General features: G+C 35.2%; 1 protein-coding gene across 1 annotated transcript; it reads right to left on the bottom strand.

Annotated features, from left to right (window-relative positions):
• Positions 1 to 8,150: 8,150 nt before the first annotated feature.
• On the bottom strand, positions 8,151 to 9,810 carry LOC145091824 (ethylene-responsive transcription factor RAP2-3-like). Its single transcript, XM_079029636.1, has 2 exons — positions 9,568 to 9,810; positions 8,151 to 8,948 (listed from the first exon to the last, which is right to left on the bottom strand). Exons 1-2 carry the CDS (start codon positions 9,764 to 9,766, stop codon positions 8,458 to 8,460), a joined length of 690 nt encoding a protein of 229 aa, XP_078885762.1. The 5' UTR covers positions 9,767 to 9,810; the 3' UTR covers positions 8,151 to 8,457.
• Between the last annotated feature and the right edge of the window lie 9,380 nt (positions 9,811 to 19,190).

Genomic DNA, 19,190 nt, shown 5'->3' with positions numbered 1-19,190 from the left:
TCAGTAAAAGCATAAAGATCAAATTCAGAATTCTTCGGATACCAAAGACCCAATTTAGGGCTTCCTTTGATATACCGAAAAATTCTTTTAACAGCAATAAGATGAGAAAGTTTAGGATTAGCCTGATATCGTGCGCATTATCAATCAGATCCGTTTGATGGTGCGGAATCTCAATCAAACGGATGATGTCAGATCAAAATAGAAGAGAAGGAGAAGAAGAATAATATGAATCTCTGTATGAATTGATTAGAATTAATGTTCCAGATACAAAAGATTCACACACATACGCTCATTGCCGTAAACTCCTTCTAGTTCATCAATCTGTACTCTTCACCCTAACACCTCTATTTATACTTGGAATATGGGTCGGATAACACATGGGCCGTAAATGAGTTTACGACCGTAAGGTGTTTACGGCCGTAAACTAGACCATAAATTCATAAATATTACAGAAAAATACAATTGCCCAGAAAAATAAAGTATAAACCATTTTTTGACCCAACATTATTTGTTGTTTTAGATTTTTTTTTACTTTTAACTTTTCAAAAAAATCAAAAAAAAAAAAAATACCAAAAGACGTGTGGGAAATACAAAATTCTTTCCAAAGTAATTTTTTGTAAAGTAGAAAAAGATGGGTTTTCAAAAATGAAAGTGTGACTTTTAGCTTTCAAAAATGAAAGTAATCTTTTGTAAACAACAACATTATTTGTTGTTTTAGATTTTTTTTACTTTTAACTTTTCAAAAAAATCAAAAAAAAAAAAATACCAAAAGATGTGTGGGAAATACAAAATTCTTTCCAAAGTAATTTTTTGTAAAGTAGAAAAAGATGGGTTTTCAAAAATGAAAGTGTGACTTTTAGCTTTTCAAAGCAAGAAATATAGGTCAAACACTTTTTAAAAACAACTTTTGGCTTTTCCCTTCTCAAAAACTAAAGTCAAAAAGAAATTTTACAAAAAAAAACTTTTGAGCTTAAAAAGTAATCTCAAAGACCCCCTTAACTTCTTGTTTAATAGCTTTATTTATTTAAAATTCTACTTTTGTCGGGCATAGAAAAAGAAAGAAAATACAACACTCTAAAAGGGTGCATTTAATTATAGAAAAAATTATTTATTTTTTGGAATTGTTTTTGTAACGAAAAATGAGAATTTGGGAAACGCATTTAGTGCAATAATTTTTTTTTAAATTTACCACTTTTTAAAATTAAAGACTATAAAAATTTTAAAAAATAATAATTATTGTTTTTTATATTTTTCTAACTCCAAATTTTTCTATAATATTAGTAGTTTGATGGATTTCTCATTTAATAAAGTTAGGGTCGTATGTAAATTGATGAATTATTTTTCTTTGTGTTTCAATACTGAATTAAGATTCATTTGTTGACTTTATGTGCTTGTTGGGTATTTTTCTTAGTTTTATGTGCTTTAAAAAAATTGCAAGAAAAAAGTTTCAGTCTCAGCAAGGAATTTTTAGTTTTTATTTTAAACAAAAAAAAACTTTGAATCCAAAAACTATTGCAGATAGTTTTTTTCGGATTTAAAAGTTAAAACTTATTTTTGTCAAACACTTCTGCATAAATAAAAATCACAACTCCAAGCTACCAACTATTTTTATCAAAGATGCCCTTAATAAGAAAAACTTGTTATGTTTAATATCGGGGACATGATAGAATAAATTGTACCGCAATTCATATACCAATTGAGACTATAGTGTATTGGACACTTTGGGACACGCTATCAATCTCATGTTTTTATGGAAGACATGAATGCCTAAGACATAGAAAAAGTAAAAACAATAAAAAAAAAAGTCCTACAAAGTTCGTCCAATCTTCACCGGTACAATTTTATGTTAAAAAAAACACTCATAGTTTCAAAACATACCACCCTTATTAAGAATTAAATATTGATAAAAAAAATCTCCTTTAGTTGGAAGATTAAAGAATAATGATCATAGTACTAGAACAAATTGGATAATCAAGCAAGTGATTGGAGAGGAGAAAACGATATAAACTATAAAGAATAAAATATATGGACGGCCTCGTAGTCGTACATAAAAGAAAATAAAAATAAAAGAGAAGGTGCATGAATGAAGCATCCATCAAAATCTCTCGAAGCAAATTGGTGGGGTTGATTTATAATATATTATATGTAAAACTTTTGTCTAATGATATTCTTAGATTTGATCATTGATTGTGATTAGTGATTACATCCAATGTATGATATCGCAACTACACAACAAATCTTATGGCAAGTCTTGATCAAACTTTCTTGCAAATGGCCAAGTGTTGCCCCTTTTATATTTTTCTTTACTTGCAACATGGTGAATGGATTCTAGTCTTTAAACCCATCTTAATCATGCTTTTGTTGCAAATTTGTTATAATATTTATTTGATTTTAAAAGCAACGCGTTTGGAGTGAGTGTTAGTTGTGTGGATTAATGTATTTATAGTTTTAGCTTAAAATTTTTACTGAAAATTATTTGATAACAACAAATTTAGAACAACATAAAATCTCAATCAATGCATTTTGTAATTTTGAAGCAATATGAAAATAGTTTGATATATACTATAAAATCAGAACCATGATCAATATATTTAAAGTTTTGATGTAAAGTATTACTAAATGTTGGATTGATATATACAATGGTATAAAAAGACATTAAGTTTTTTATATTATTTTTTCGATTTTGATAATCCATTATTTTTTTCGAATTTAAATATGATTGATTTCCAATTATGTTCAATGTTGATCTTTTTTCCTATCAGTTTCTGATTGCATGATTTCTAGCTAAGGAAGCATGTTAGTGTAGCACAAATATTTCATGATGACAATATATGGTGACATATTTGGGTGTAAATAAAAACTTTCTTGCAAATGGCCAAGTGTTACCTTTTTATATTTTTCTTTACTTGCAACATGGTGAAGGGATTCTAATCTTTAAACTCATCTTAATCATGCTTTTGTTGCAAATTTGTTATAGTATTTATTAGATTTTAAAAGCAACATGTTTGGAGTGAGTGTTAGTTGTGTGGATTAATGTATTTATAGTTTTAACTTAAAAGATTCACTGAAAATTATTTGATATATACAACAACTAATTTAGAACAACATAAAATTTCAATCAATGTATTTTGTAATTTTGTAACAAAAGAATCATTGAAAATATGAAAATAGTTTGATATATACTACAAAAATAGAATCACGATCAATGTATTTAAAGTTTTGGTGTAAAATTATTACTAAAAGTTGGATCGATATGTGTGTATATATATATATATATATATATATATATATATATATATATATATATATATATATATATATATATATTTTCGATTTTGACAATCCATTATTTTTTTCGATTTTAAATATGATTGTTTTTCAATGTTGATCTTTTTTTCCTGCCAATTTCAGGTTACATGATTTCTAGCTAACAAGGCATGTTAATGTAGCACAAACATTTCATGGTGAGAGTATCTGGTGACATCACATTTAGGGTGTAAAAAAAACTAACATGTAGTAAATTTTGTAATAGTTATCCAAAATGTAGTGACTTTTACACAATTTAGTCTTATCGTCAAAAAATGTAGTGTTTTTTTTTTTTTTTCCAATTTAGACATCATGAACTTGGCACCTACGTCTCTGTTTCACCATTCATGCTTCATGTTTGAACCTACCTCAAGTGCCCCTAACTGCCACCATGTCACCTTTATTCTACACACCTATCAATTACATGCATCATGCCCTTGTATATTATGAGGTCTTGCAAAAAAGCCCACATAACCACACCCACCATGCTCACACACATTTATACATATTGTTTACCTTTAAAACCATTTGGTAGCCTCATTTCCCTACCTCTACTTATGTTTTTATTACCCTCGTTTAATCATCAATAGATCAGAAAACATCATTGCATCACGTATGCTTAAACACCTTCTTCCTAATAACAATCTAGTTGAAAATAAGAATATAATGCTCGATTCAAAACACTTTATAGATTCATGTGTTAACTTAAGATATGATGTAAATAACCACTATAATCATTTGCCATCTTCTTCACATACTTTTTAATCAGCGAATTGAAATTTATGAAATATACATTAAAACTTATGGAGTATGCTTGTTAAGACCGCTGTTGTACACGATTTTAAACAAATAAAATATAAAATAAACTGCTCTTTTGCACTAACAGATAGTACGGGTAAGCAGGGTCGGATCCTCAGGGACACGTCTAACGTTTATACCTCTTTGCGCAAGGTATGAACTAATTCTTGATAATGCCATTACATAAAAAAAGGGGGGGGGGGGGGGGGTTCTGAAAACTAAACAATAGAAATTGAAAATGACAAGAAAATGACCAAATGTGAAGTGATGAAAATTCAAATAAGAGAAAGCAATTCCAGTTTCGCGGTGACTCACCTAATCATATAATTAACCTTCAACACAATATTTGACTATGCACTTGTTTAAATTGGTACTAAGGTTCATTAACAAGCTCTAATTACCTTTATTACAAAAATCATTTAATCAAAATAAGTTCTTTGAATTAAACCTAACTTTTAACCAAATTAATCAAGCAAGCTCTTGATCAACAAAGAAAAGTTGCATTAAACACAGTGTAATTTCCCAGTAAAGTTCAATACCTCTCATAAGCTCGGAGGCGTTAAAACTTGTTTGATCAATCCATATTAGACTTAACCCTAATCTTAGAATTAATCCAATATATGTCACTTTTACTAATCAATCTAGACAATTACGAATCTAAACAATTAGATGACTAGAATGATTCACAAACAATTCAAGTGGCCAACCAAAATCGAAATCAGAATCAAACACTCAATTTTAACACATGACTGATCAAACTAAACAGTAATCATAGTCAAACATAGTGCTTAATGATTGATCATACAAGAAGGTTACGTCTTGCGAAACTGAAATCTGAGTTTTTAGCCTGACATGGCTAAAAATGGGTTACAAACGATGAAAATAAACCCTAAACAGTAAATCTTACTAAACTATGACTTGGAATCGAATCGTATCCTTTAGACCTGCGTTCTTCACTTGAAAACCTCTGTAAATCGCCTCTGAATCGCCAGGAATCGCCAATTAGGGTTACTGGAAGGGTATCAGGTTGTATTTATACGTCTAGCTGTCAAAACACCGTACCTACGACCGCAAGGATAAAACCTGCGATCGCATGTATCACCCAAAAGTACGTCACATAATTTTTTAATGAAGTACGTTGCTATTTCGACGCAATTTGACCAACCTGCGATCACAAGTATCTCCTTTTCTCAACTGATGAATTTTTTGGCTCGACAAATCCTTGTAAGCAACCTGCGATCGCAAAGGGAACCTGCGATCGGAAGGACAAAGCCTGCGATCGCAAGCTGCTTCTTCTGGTTGTTTTGGTCGTTGTTCCTCCTTCCAAACAGTTCCTGATCGTTTCACGACATCCCTCCTTAGTATAAACTCCAACTAAGCTCCAAAGCATCAACAAACGCATCCCGAACTTGCGCAATCATCCATGTGCTCCAAATCGCCCTGAAAAATCATAACAAACATGAGCAGTACGGGCATTCTACAAAATAATCATGAAACACAAAATACATAGGAAGAATCGGGAATTAGTTAGATTTTTATAATGAAATGCGTAGGAAATTGTGCTAAAAGATGCATATAAAATGCATCTAACAATGCTCTTGATGTAATATCCATTTTTACATATGTCCCTATCCTACTTCAATAATGGATTTTGTGAAGTCTATTGTAAGTCTTTGAGAAAATTTTAATTTAGAGTCTTGACATACTCTTTGGTGTTACTTACAAACTTGCCAAAGGCTTAGCTTTTATCGGTCGACCGTTGGATCTATATTACATATATGCAATATACATCCCCACGGTCTTTAATATATCACTCACTCACTCCCTATCTCCATTTCTCTCTCTCTCTCTCTCTCTCTCTCTCTCTATATATATATATATATATATATATATATATATATATATATATATATATATATACACACACACACACACATACACACACTTTTTCTATGTGGAACCAAAAGATCAAAACATTTGTAATGATGAGTGTTCGGGTAATGTTGACAAATGCTAGAAGAAAGCTCAAAGAATTGTATATTGGTGTCCCTAATTATTTTGTAAATCTATCTTTTCAAGATTTTGCATAACTTTCATAGAATATATCCAAGGCGACGATCGACAAAAAAGAATGAAGCTCGCTACCTACCAAGAAATTGGATTCAATATCTCAATTATGCACCCACAAACACAACCACTTTTCACCATAATATTTAGCCAAGGTTTCCAGTCTTAATTTTAGTAGATACTTAGAAGCATCCTCCATTACTCTGCCACATTACAATTTTGTGATTGTGTTTAATCATCAATAGATCACAAAACATCATTGCATCACGTATGCTTAAACACCTTCTTCCTACTAACAATCTAGTTGAAAATAAGAATATAATGCTCGATTCAAAACACTTTATAGATTTATGTGTTAACTTAAGATATGATGTAAATAACCACTATAATCATTTGCCATCTTCTTCACATACTTTTTAATCAGCGTATTGACATTTATGTAATATACATTAAAACTTATGGAGTATGCTCTTGATGTAATATCCATTTTTACATATGTCCCTATCCCACTTCAATAATGGGTTTTGTGAAGTCTATTGTGAGTCTTTGAGGAAATTTTAATTTAGAGTCTTGACATACTCTTTGGCGTTTCTTATAAACCTACCAAAGGCTTAGCTTTTATCGGTCGATCGTTGGATCTATATTACATATATGCAATCTACATCCCCACAGTCTTCAATATATCACTCACTCACTCCCTATTGCCATTTCTCTCTCTCTCTCTCTCTCTCTCTCTCTCTATATATATATATATATATATATATATATATATATACACACACACACACACACACATACACACACATTTTTTTCTCCGTGGAACCAAAAGATCAAAACATTTGTAATAATGAGTGTTCAGGTAACGTTGACCGATGCTATAAGAAAGCTCAAAGAATTGTATATTAGCGTCCCTAATGATTTTGTAAATGACGATCAACAAAAAAGAATGAAGCCCACTACCTACCAAGAAAATGGATTCAATATTTCAATTATGCACCCACAAACACAACCACTTTTACCATAATATTTAGCTAGGGTTCTCAGTCTTATTTTTATTAGATACTTAGAAGCATCATCCACTACTCTGCCACATTACAATTTTGCGATTGTGTTTTTGTGTTAGCGTAATTAATGTTAGTGCATCTCACATCACAATATTTTTTTTCTAATAAAAGTATGAATATGTTAACTTTTTAGCTATTTAATTTAGTGTTTGTAAGAAAGATATAATATTTTTGATCCTCTTAATATTTCTGACTTTTCAATAAGGGGCTGTTAGTTAGACTGTTTTCTTAGAGACGTGTTAGCGAGTGCCCTGGTTTTGAGGATGATAATGAGCTATGTATTCTCTTATGTAATGAAAGGTACGCCGTTTAAAAATACTTCCCTGTATTTATGAACTCCCATTTGTTTGCGAATATTTTTGGTTAATCACTTGATAAACTTTGTATCAATAAAAACTTGGAACTTTCATATTATTTCGGTTCAAAGAATGTGAAAATTAGATTTACAATGGGAATGTGAAAATTAGATTTACAATGGATCGTAGTTGTTAAAGTATCAGTATTGATATTAAGTTCTTACAATTCTAATATCATAGAAATGAAAACAATCATGATCATGCTATACTATAATCTACATGAAGCAAGATTTATGAGATATTTGGATTCCGACTAGTTTTCAACAAAAATTATAATTCACGCGTAAGAAATCAAAGTTTATTACATTAGACGTCTTATCAACATCAAATTATAATGTAAATTATAATGTATAATGCATACTCAAGGTCTTGTGAGTAAATTTAAATACGAGTTCATTTTGATAGGATATTCTAATCTTAATCTGATATTCCAAAACATAAAAAAAAATGTTAGTTAAGATTTTTATCTTGACAAGACATTATTTTTGATGAAATAGTCAACAATGCAATTTAATACAAAAGATTATTATACGTTGTCTATCATTCTTGAAACAAGTGATGATAAATATGTTCAACTAATTCCAAAACACAAATGATTGACTTACAAGGCTATTGATTTATATACCACACGCTTTATAAACATTCATTCTAAAACAAGTAGACATTAAAAAACCCATAAATAGACAGAAAATCACACATATATGGATATGGTGTGTGCCGCAAGCGTAGGCCGCCGGCGACACAACTTATTTCGTCAACCTTACCACAACCACCCCATTAACACGAGTCTTACGTTTTATATAGGAACTAATTAAACTCAACTCACTGGGTTCTCACTCACTCAACTCAGTTTATTCGGAAACAACTCAGATGATAACCGGGAAGTCATCCAACGTCCAAACATCACCTGCTGACTCACCACCGAGTCCACCAAACTGAGTCAACTCATGATCAAGACCCAAGAACGTCTCAAGGTTCGAGATCTGTTCCTTGAATTCGTGCTCATCAGCCACACTGTTCGAGTAGTAAGATTGTTTTTGGAACTGGTCGTAACTCAGTAATGTAGGGGGTCGTGGTGATGGTGGTACATGGACGGTTGACTGAGTCGACTCAGTGCGCAGCTTCTTCGCCGGTGGTAATGGAAAGTTGAGCTTGGCCTTACCACCTCTGATACGTTTGGCTGCTTCATCGTAGGCTTGCGCAGCTTCTTCAGCGGTGTTGAATGTACCGAGCCAGACTCGGACACCCTGCTGTGGGTCTCGGATCTCCGCCGCCCATTTTCCCCATGGCCGCTGCCTGATCCCTCTGTACTTGTTCTTCCTCGCTTTTGGCTTCTTCTCGATAGGTTGTGATTTTTCTGAAATTAAAAAAAAAAAAAATTGTTAATCTTTTGGTTGTCGTCGATATCTTTTTTCAATCATTGGTAGTTATAACTTATAACAATGATGATAAGTTTTAATAATGGAAAACAACATGGATAAATTTGATCGCCTTTTCAAGTTGTTTCTACATTCAATGTCTATTGTCAAACCCTGATTTTAAAATTTCAAATTGTTTGTTTTAAAATATTAAAAGTTAATAACTTGTTTTCTTTTTATGAAAATTATAATTTTGGGCTTGAAGATTCCCAAATTAGACAAATTAGTTACCAAAAATCTGGTAACAGATCCAAAATCTGTAAATCCAGTTGTTTGTACGTCATTGAACTCAATAAAAACAAAATTCTAGCTTCCATTTGCTTAAAGTGTAGCTTTACTTTTCTCTGAAGAAACTTGGATTAAAAAATAAATTCAAAATCAAACAATAACCACAGAAGGTATCGATTAGATGTTAGAATATGAATACAAGAACAAAATATCGAAAAACAAACGGAGATTCCTTAGTAGAATGTGTCAATGGCGTGTTATTCGATGCAACCTGTTAAAGTTTCATCAAATACACAGTGTGTATGTGTTTAAACATGGTGGAGCTGATACCTTCGTTAAAGATTTTTTTGTGCTTTGAAATAGTTTTGTTCTTGATAGCAACTTCAGTGGTGGAAAGTAGTGTTTGTGGTTTGAAATCCCAGCCGAAGAGATCGGAGGTGTCGAACTCGGACCAGAGATCGTCGGCTGACAGCTTCCTTTCGCGGTTGAAGACGGCATCGGCGTCAGAGATTATTGCTCCACCGCACATTTTTGGTGTTGTCAGAGAGAGAAAAGGGGAAATGCAAATGGCTTCATGAAGTCGCTCATTTATAGAGTGGACAGTTACAAAGAAAGTAATCAGGGGGAAAAAGACAAAAACAACCTTCTCTCAGTCTCATTTACTTGTCATATTATTATGGAGTATATATATTAAAACGTGTGAGACTTTAATATGAAATTTAATTAGAAGCTAGAATTTATAAGAAAAATAAAAAAAAAATTTGAATTATTAAAATTAGTGAGACTTTAATGTATTGAATACATTATATATATAAATCATTTCTAATAAATACATTACATATATATTACCTTACATTTAAAATTTTAATTTAATAAAATGAAAAATACAATAAAATGACAAGTGGAAAATAGAAAATTTTAAAAATTCTAGAAAATGTCATGTGTCCAAATAAATAAGAAGATGACATGTGGCAAAAAACTTTCATTTATTATAGTAGAAACTTCTATAAGTTTTGGATTTCACGATTCAGCCACAGTACTTTGCTATGAATTTCATTTGCAACCCATCGATAGATAATGTCGTTTTTTTTTCCTTTACTTAGTTGTTCTGTCATTGTCATATTGGACACAAATTCTATTGTTTTTATTTGTCGTCTTGATTTCAGACTCTCTAAAGACATCGAAGCTTCAAATGTTGCATCAATCTGACGCTCATGAAGTACTTTTGCACAACAACCAATCATTGGCGACACCAATAACTTTCAGGTCAGTGAAGTTTCCTTTGTTTGCGTTTCCAGTTGGTCTAATTTATATCGAATGACATTGTCTTCTTCTATTTGTTGATTATAGTTCTCATATAGAGTGGACAGTTACAAAGAAAGTAATCAAGGGGGAAAAGACAAATAAAACATTCTTTCAATCTTATTTACTTGTCATATTATTATGGAGTATATATTAAACCAAAACTTCTTAAAAACGGTATAAATTTTGGATTTCACGATTTAGCCACAATACTTTGCTATGAATTCCATTTGCAACCCATTGATAGATAATGTCGTTTGTTTTTTTTTTCCTTTACTTTGTTGTTCTGTCACTGTCATATTGGACACAAATTCTATTGTTTTTATTTGTCGTCCTGATTTCAGGCTCTCTAAAAAAACTGAAGCTTCAAATATTACATCAATCAGACGCTCGTTAAGTACTTTTGCACGACAACCGATCATTAGCGACACCAATAACTTGCAAGCCTGTGAAGTTTCCTTTGTTTGCGTTTCCAGTTGGTCTGATTTATATGAGCCGTCAAACCATTGACCAAAAAGGTCCCTATACAGAATCAAGCAAAAATGTGAGCATGAAATAAAGAAAGCAATAAAAGATAGGGGTAAGACACATACCTATAACCACATTCGGTGTTGTACGGGCCTCATCGATGGTCATTTGAAATGCCCTGCTCTTCACCACAGGAGCCTCTGTCTTGCCTTGGCAGCCATCAGTAATCCTCAATGTGACCAGCGTAGGCGCCGTCATAGCTCCTACTGACAATCTCAGGCAATAAGCCTTTTTATGGCCAGTCTGATTGCAATGGAAGCAAATCAATGGGCTCTGGGGGCAATCCCTACTCATATGACTAGTTTGCCCACACTATAACAGCTCAAACCCGCTGATCGACACGCCCCACTATGTTGCTTGCCATACTTGTTGTAGCGGCCTCAGCCTTGCTGGCCCATAGAATGTGAATCAGAAACCTTGGGCTTCTCAGTCTGCCCCACAACAGTCTGCACCTGCTCTGGCTTACGCTTTGACCGAAGCTCCAACTCAATCTCCCGCTTATGAGCCCTCTCAATCATATCATTCATGGTCTTGCACCCTAAAAATCTCACAAACTCCCTGTTGTCATCCCTCAACATGTCATGATACCTCGTCTTCTTCATTTCCTCATCCACAACGTATTGCGGAACCAAAAGAGCCCTCTTTCGGAACATGGTGGTGATATCCGTCACAGTCTTGGTAGTCTGGCGAAGGTCCTGGAACTCCCTCACCAGCTGCTGCACCTCGATAGCCGGTGTAAACTCCCTCTGGAATCTCTAAACAAAATCCTCATAGGTCATCACTGCCACTGCCGCTGTCCCAACAGCTCGGGTAACCTCCTCCCACAAGTCTCGTGCTTTGTCCCTCGGTAGGCAGGATGCAAATCCAACCTTTTCCCCCTCATGGAAAAAGCTCGTCCACGAGCATTCTCCATGTCAGCGATTCAGAGACGGCTAGCGATAGGATCCTTAACCCTGAAGAACTCAGGAGCTCCACAAACCTTGAACTTCCGAAATGAGGGAGTTCGAGCTCCAATATGACCCGCAACAAACTCGACTCAAAAAGTCTTGAGTCTCTCATCCATCAGCTCCAAAATCCCTTCCTTGATGGTACCGAACAACACAATGTAACGCCCGGGTTTCACGGCTAAGCATTTTTGTCAATGTAATAGTCTAGGTCAACTCTTGTAACTTTTTTTGAAGTAATAAAGATGAAATATTTGAGTACTATGTGAATTATGTGTGTTTATGTGTTTACTATTTTAATTATAAATGTATAATTAATAAAGAATAAAAATAAGTGTCAAAATTAAAGTGTGAGATAAGCCCGATATTTTTACATAAAGTTGTAGTGGTCGAAACAAGGATTCCGGGGATATAAGGAACGCCAAAATCCGAGTTATAACGAAGAAGTTATGACCCGTCGAAGTTTCGCGACAGAACCGGCACGATACCGGAAAGCGTAAATAGTGAATTTACGATAGAGCGAGATTTAGCCTTAGTGATCTAAACGAAAGTCTTAGAATAACTAAGAACATCGATAAAAAGAACGCCCAAATCTGACTTCGTATGAAGAAGTTATGGTTTTTCGAAGTTTCGGAATAGCATTGTACAGCCCGAAATTCGAATATTAGATCAAGCGGTTTTTAGTTAACACGACCTAAACAAGAATCGAAGATCTTGTTAAGAGTAGCGTAACGAGAAAAAGATGGGCGAAAACAGACGTCGGATGAAGAAGTTATGAGGATTTAACGGACCAATCCTGTCCCGGCCTGTTAATAATATAAAATTTAAAATCGAGTCAAAATTAGCCGACAGAGTCTAAACGAAAGTTGTAGAGTACGTCCCGCCTTCGCGTGGATATAAAGAACGTCGAAAACGGAGCTCGTATGCGAAAGTTACGAATTTTTAAAGTTGAGTATGCAAATTGCGAAATCTGATGCGAGATAGATGACGTGGCCTCATCGCAGCCGTCCATCGCCGATCACAGAGCGCCCTTCGGATCACGCCACGTTGCCTCGCTTCGCCTTATGCCCCGCGTTGGAGTTCGGTACACCCAGCGTACCCTCGGTCCTTATCCTCTTCCGAAGTGCGAGCTAGCAACCCCATCCGAACTACGCCCATCGTAGCTGCTGAACGCGCAACGTAGTCCGAGCTGTTGAGCGCCTATAAAAGGCTGCGAAGGTTTCTGAGTTTTTCACAACATTTCCTTTCTCTCTCTAAATTACTTTCTCTCTCTATCCCATTTTAACCCCCTAAACCCTAGGACAAACCCCTTAGCACCCTAAGGAAGCCCTGAGGCTCCCGGAGTCCCAAGAAAAAGGAGTCTTTCGGTTTCGAAACGCTGCTCCAATTAAGTTCCGGTTTTCGATAAAATTTGCTGTAAGTGTGCTACGCTTACGCAATTTTTAATATAGCTTTCAAATAATTATAGGAATGGTATTAGGTCCTTAAAATAATTATTTGGGCTATTATTATGAGTTATATTGAGTGTCAGACTATTAATTTGTCGCGGTTATCGTTAGACTAAACCCTAGTGGTATCAATACTAGGTTTTATCGAAGGAATATCGTTTTGAGAGTATCGAAGCGCTGTCCGAGTGCTGAGTTACCACCTTTCAAGTGAGTGCATAGTTACTTTCAGCTTACACATAGATATGAAGTATTTTATATGTGTGCATATTATTTGAATACTTGCTATCTATGCTGGATGAACGTTTTATACATGTTTTCATTGATTTAAACTGTATATGTATTTTATATCTACAAAATGTGTTGGGTAAAACATGGGTAGATGTAATAGTTGCTGTGTGACAAAATAAAATAATGAGAGGCCTCGTTATAGATGTTATTGATGATCTAGTCATCTAGCGGAGTATAGATGACGACCACGGACTATTCTAGACAGTCTAGTGGAACACTAGCAGGCTCGCAACCTGTAGGTGTTTATTCGAACTGTGTGTTTATTTGAACTGTGTGCTCACCAGATGTACTCCATCCCCCACATGGTTGCCTTAAGGACATTTATTGCTGAGGAATCCCCTTAGCAGTAGTGTCCGTCCCGATGATAATCCTCAGGATAGGTCCCTTATAATAGATGCTTAGGGACGTAATGTGAGGATAACAGGAACGGGTAATCGTGTTTGTTTAATTTAATGAAGTTAATAAACTTATTTATTGTGGGTTGAAAACCCTATGTGCTCACCAGGCTCCCAAGCCTGATCCACTCAGTTTTATGTATTACAGGTAGTGCCTGAGCCAGAACCTGAACTTGAATCTAAGCCAGAACCTCCTCGAGTAATCATCACCATCCTCCAAACTAAAACACAACATAAAAACAATCAAAAAATGACTCTAGGGGACTCCTCTACACAGGCCTCCTTAGAGTTTCCAGATCTGCACTCATCTCATGTATAGGTCATGTGCTTCTAGTAGTACGAGCCCAATAGTACCTTTCACACCTACATGTACCTTCCTCAAGGTCAGTCCTGATTCCTCTAAGTCACCACACTAAAACATAAACTAATCCCATGTCATACAACATACATATCCTAGACTCTCCTAGGAATCCTCAACTCCCACCACTCGCAATACTAAGAACCTCAATCAACACTGTTGGTTGCCCTATGCATGCAAGTTATACACAAAATAAGATCACATAGACTGTCAAATGATGATTCTACCCTAAGTCCACAACCAAACAAGGAACATGAAATGATGCCAAATCATCATTCTAGGGCTATATAATCCTAACCGTATATAACATTGAAATCACACACTTAGCAAATAACTAATCTAATATCAATTCCAAATAATACATAGCATCAAGTTCCACTAGGCTATAAGGCATCACGCAAATCAAACAATTCTATCATATGATTTCTGAAAGTATCCTTACCCCTAATCTAGCATACAATTCTCATATCAAGCATACTACTCATAATACATAAGTATGGGTAATTTGGGAACCACTTACTTGAGCTCAGCTAATCACATGCATCACACCCATCCTTAAATAAAATCCTTTTTAAAAAGTTTAGATTAATTTTTGTTAAGAAAAACTATCATTTCCTCAGTTTGAGTTCTGCCACACCCGAGAGTATGCCCGGATCCCTCAAACTAAGGTTTTGATACCAACTTGTAACGACCCAAAAATAGTACTAAAAATTTTCATTTAAAAAATATTAATTTCATTCATTGATTGTACTAAAAACCATCAATCATTACAGTATTCCAAAACATCATAGTATAAATACATCAAGTGCAAAAATCATATGGGGAGGATGTTGTGCCATCACGTCGAGCCCTTCCCTTTTGAACTGGAAGTACCTGAAACCATAAACATAAACTGTAAGTATAAAACTTAGTAAGCTTCCCAAAATACCACATACATCATACATATAATATAACATCACATGGTTGTGTAAGTTCGGTATCAACCCCCGGGGCCGTATCAACCCAAAATAACAAGTAGCTGTGTCGGGTCCTAATCAACCCTCGGGTTCATATCAACCCTGATTCCATAATGACTTCGAGCCCATACTAGCTCAATACATAAATCATACAATCATATCATACAAAATCGTACGACAACATAAAATTTTACTCATACAATACAATAGGTCGGCCTTGGTGCCTTTGGCCTACTTAAGGTGGTAAAAAGACTCAACTCATAGACAAACGGAAAACTAAAATAACACGTTGCTCTGAAACCCATGCTACTGATCACCTTTACGAATAACAATAATCAAAACTCAAACTACCACTCAAATACCTAAAATACCCCTAGGTCAAACCCTAGTAAACATCTAGGTCAAATTCAAGTAAGTCAACCAGGTTGACATAGTTAGTACGCGGGGCGTACTCCTTGTGTATGCGGGGCATACTTCGTAGTTGACCGGGGATTGGGGAGCTGACCTCGTATGTGTAGCGTACCCCTCGGTACGCCTAGTGTACGCGACTACTCACCACCTGTAACATCCCAAAAACGAAGGATACAAATTTCATTTTTATTATAATTAGAAACATATATGTAACTTGATCCAAACATTTAAAAACGTTTCTAATTAACACACTTATCAGAGTTGAATCTCAAAATCACATATTGCGGAAAACACGGGTGTACGCGCTACGATCAAGTCGGGCCCTTCACTTCCGAACTGGAAGTAACTGAAACCAAAACCACAAACTGTAAGCACAAAGCTTAGTGAGTTCCTCAAATACCACATATAACATAAACATACTGTCAGGGATATCTGGGTGCCCGACCTACCCTGTTGTAACGTCCGCGTTTCCAGGCTTGGCATTATCCTTGATGTAATAGTCTAGGTTAACCCTTGTAACTCTTTTTGAAGTATTAATGATGAAATATTTGAGTATTATGTGAATTATGTGAATTATGTATTTATTTTCTTAATTATTATGATTTCATGAATTAAGAATAAAATAAGCGTCAAAATTAAAGTATGATATAAGCCCGATATCTTTGCATAAAGATGTAGTGGTCGAAACAAGGATTCCGAAGATATAAAGAATGCCGAAATCCGAGTTATAACGAGGAAGTTATGACCTGTCGAAGTTTCGCGACAGAACCGACAACGCTGAATGACGTAAAAAGTGAAATTTACGTTAGATCAATATTTAGCCTTATTGATCTAAACGAAAGTCATAGAGTTCGTTAAACCGAGAGCGTGCATAAAAAGAACGCCCAAATCTGACTTCGTATGAGGAAGTTATGATTTTTCGAAGTTTCGACTTAGCAGTATGCAGCCCGAATACTCGATTTGAGATCGAGCGGTTTCTAGCCAAAACAATCTAAACGAGAGTTGAAGATCTCGTTAATTGTAGTGAAACGATGAAAGGATAGGCGAAAACGGACATCGTATGAAGAAGTTATGATTTTATAACGGAGTTTTCCTGTCACGGCCTACTAAAAATAAATAATAAAAATAAAGTCAAAATTAGCCGATGGAGTCTAAACGAAAGTTGTAGAGAGTAGTCTCACCTACGCGTGGATATAAGGAACGTCAAAAACGGATTTCGTATGAGGAAGATATGAATTTTTGAAGTTTATTAAATATTTTCGATAATTAATTTAAATTTAAATTCCGATATTATCCGAAGGAAGGGGGGAGTCATCGATCCGATCCGAACTATGCCTAGCGTAGTTGAGTACGCCCAGCGTACCCCAATGCATGCACCGCCTCGAACTTGAGTGCTCTGATGACGCATGCAATGACGAACCGAGGTGTACTCCCCGCGTAACCTCGTACGCCCAGCGTACGTGCGAGGTTCAGCCTCCTATAAATAGGATGCGAGGGTTCCGGGCATATTTGCTCAATTCTTCTCTTTTCGTGCCGAAGCTCTGCGTGTAAACCCCCGAAGCCATCCCGAGCCACGAAGCAAGTCCCGAGGTCCCGAAGATCCCGAGAAGTGCGATTCCCGAGCCGAAGCTCTGTCCGCGAGGAGTTCGATTTTTGTGAAGATCTTCCAGATCTGCCGAAGAATACTACTTCTACAAGTCGTAGTGCTGTCTGATCATCTTCTGATCAAGTGAGTGTGTAGTTACTTTCTTCTAACGCATAATTATGAAGTATTGTATATAAAGTACTGTTATATGTGTGAATGTATATTCACTTTCTTGTATCTGATAGATCTGATTTATTCTCTATGAAATATGTGTTATGTAGGTGTGCCTCATATGTTATGTGGAATATGTATTGAATGAGAATGCTATACAGGTTTCAAACTATGTATGAAAATATATATTTGAGTAAATTACTGAAATCGTCCCTGTGGTTTGTTCAAAATTGCACGTATGGTCCCTAACTTTTTTTTTGCACTCGGATCGTCCCTGTGGTTTGATTTTGTTGCGTTTTTCATCCCTATGGTTTGGTAAAAATTGCATGTTTGGTCCCTAACTTTATGTATGTAAGGGACGAAAAATGCAACAAAATCAAACCACAGGTACGAAAAACGCAACAAAATCAAACCATAGGGACGATCCGAGTGCAAAAAAAAAGTTAGGGACCAAACGTGTAATTTTGACCAAACCACAGGGACGAATTCAGTAATTTACTCTATATATTTTTATCTACTAATATGTTGGGTAGAACATGGGTAGATAGTTGACGTGTGATAAACAGATGAGAGACCTCGATGTTGTTTTTGATTCAGTCATCTAGCGGAGTTTAGATGATGACCACAGATTTTTCTAGACAGTCCTGTGGAACGCTAGCAGGTTCGCCACCTGTAGGTGTTAATGAACTTGGGTGTTCATTCGTTGTACTCCATCCCCCTCATGGTTGCCTTATTTGACTTATATTGCTGAGGAACCCCCGAAGCATGTGTTGTCGCCTCGATGAGATATTCTTAGACAAGGTCCCTTATGTTAGTTGTCTTAGCGACGTAAAGTGAGAATAACGGGAATGGGTAATTGGGTTATTGTTGGTTGGTGGAAATTCAATATAATTATTTATTGTGGGTTGAAAACCCTATATGCTCACCAGGCTCCCAAGCCTGACCCACTCAGTTTTATTTGTATTACAAGTAGTGGCGCAAGGGCATAGGATGGATGAACCATCAAGTTATTTTGTTTACAAGTTTGTATATGTATATATTTGTTGAATGACTTGTAATGTTATCGTTTATGCTTCATGGCCTGTATCGGAACATGACATCCCGAGTTTTGAATACATAATGAAAATACATTTCTTTATGAAATGTTTTGGTAAATATTATTTTATCATATTTTGTTTTTGGGAACAAATTCCGCAACTCTTTCAAATCGAAAGGATTTACTCTGAAATTATTTTAAAAGCATAAATGAAAATCGGTCTTTTCTGGCCGAGATTTTGGGGATGTCACACCTGTCGAGCATATATGGGTGCTCGACCTACCCTTGCCAGGCATATCTGGGTGCCCGACCTACCCTTGTTAGGCATATCTAGGAGCCCAACCTACCCTTCAGTCTTATTCCAACCGATTACGGGGTCTATCCCACCCATTTCACTACCATATAAAATCATGCATATCTCACATAATTCATCAAACAATACATACCACCTTAATAATTATCACAAAAACAATCATTAAGCAATATCAATACTAGTGGGTCGAACTTGGTTCCTTCGACCCACAGATTCTA

This window comes from Lactuca serriola, chromosome 3, assembly GCF_051521515.1.
Source record: "Lactuca serriola cultivar US96UC23 chromosome 3, Lser_US96UC23_V15, whole genome shotgun sequence".
NCBI classification, from domain to species: Eukaryota; Viridiplantae; Streptophyta; class Magnoliopsida; order Asterales; family Asteraceae; genus Lactuca; species Lactuca serriola.
This window is presented reverse-complemented; position numbering and strand designations above follow the sequence as displayed.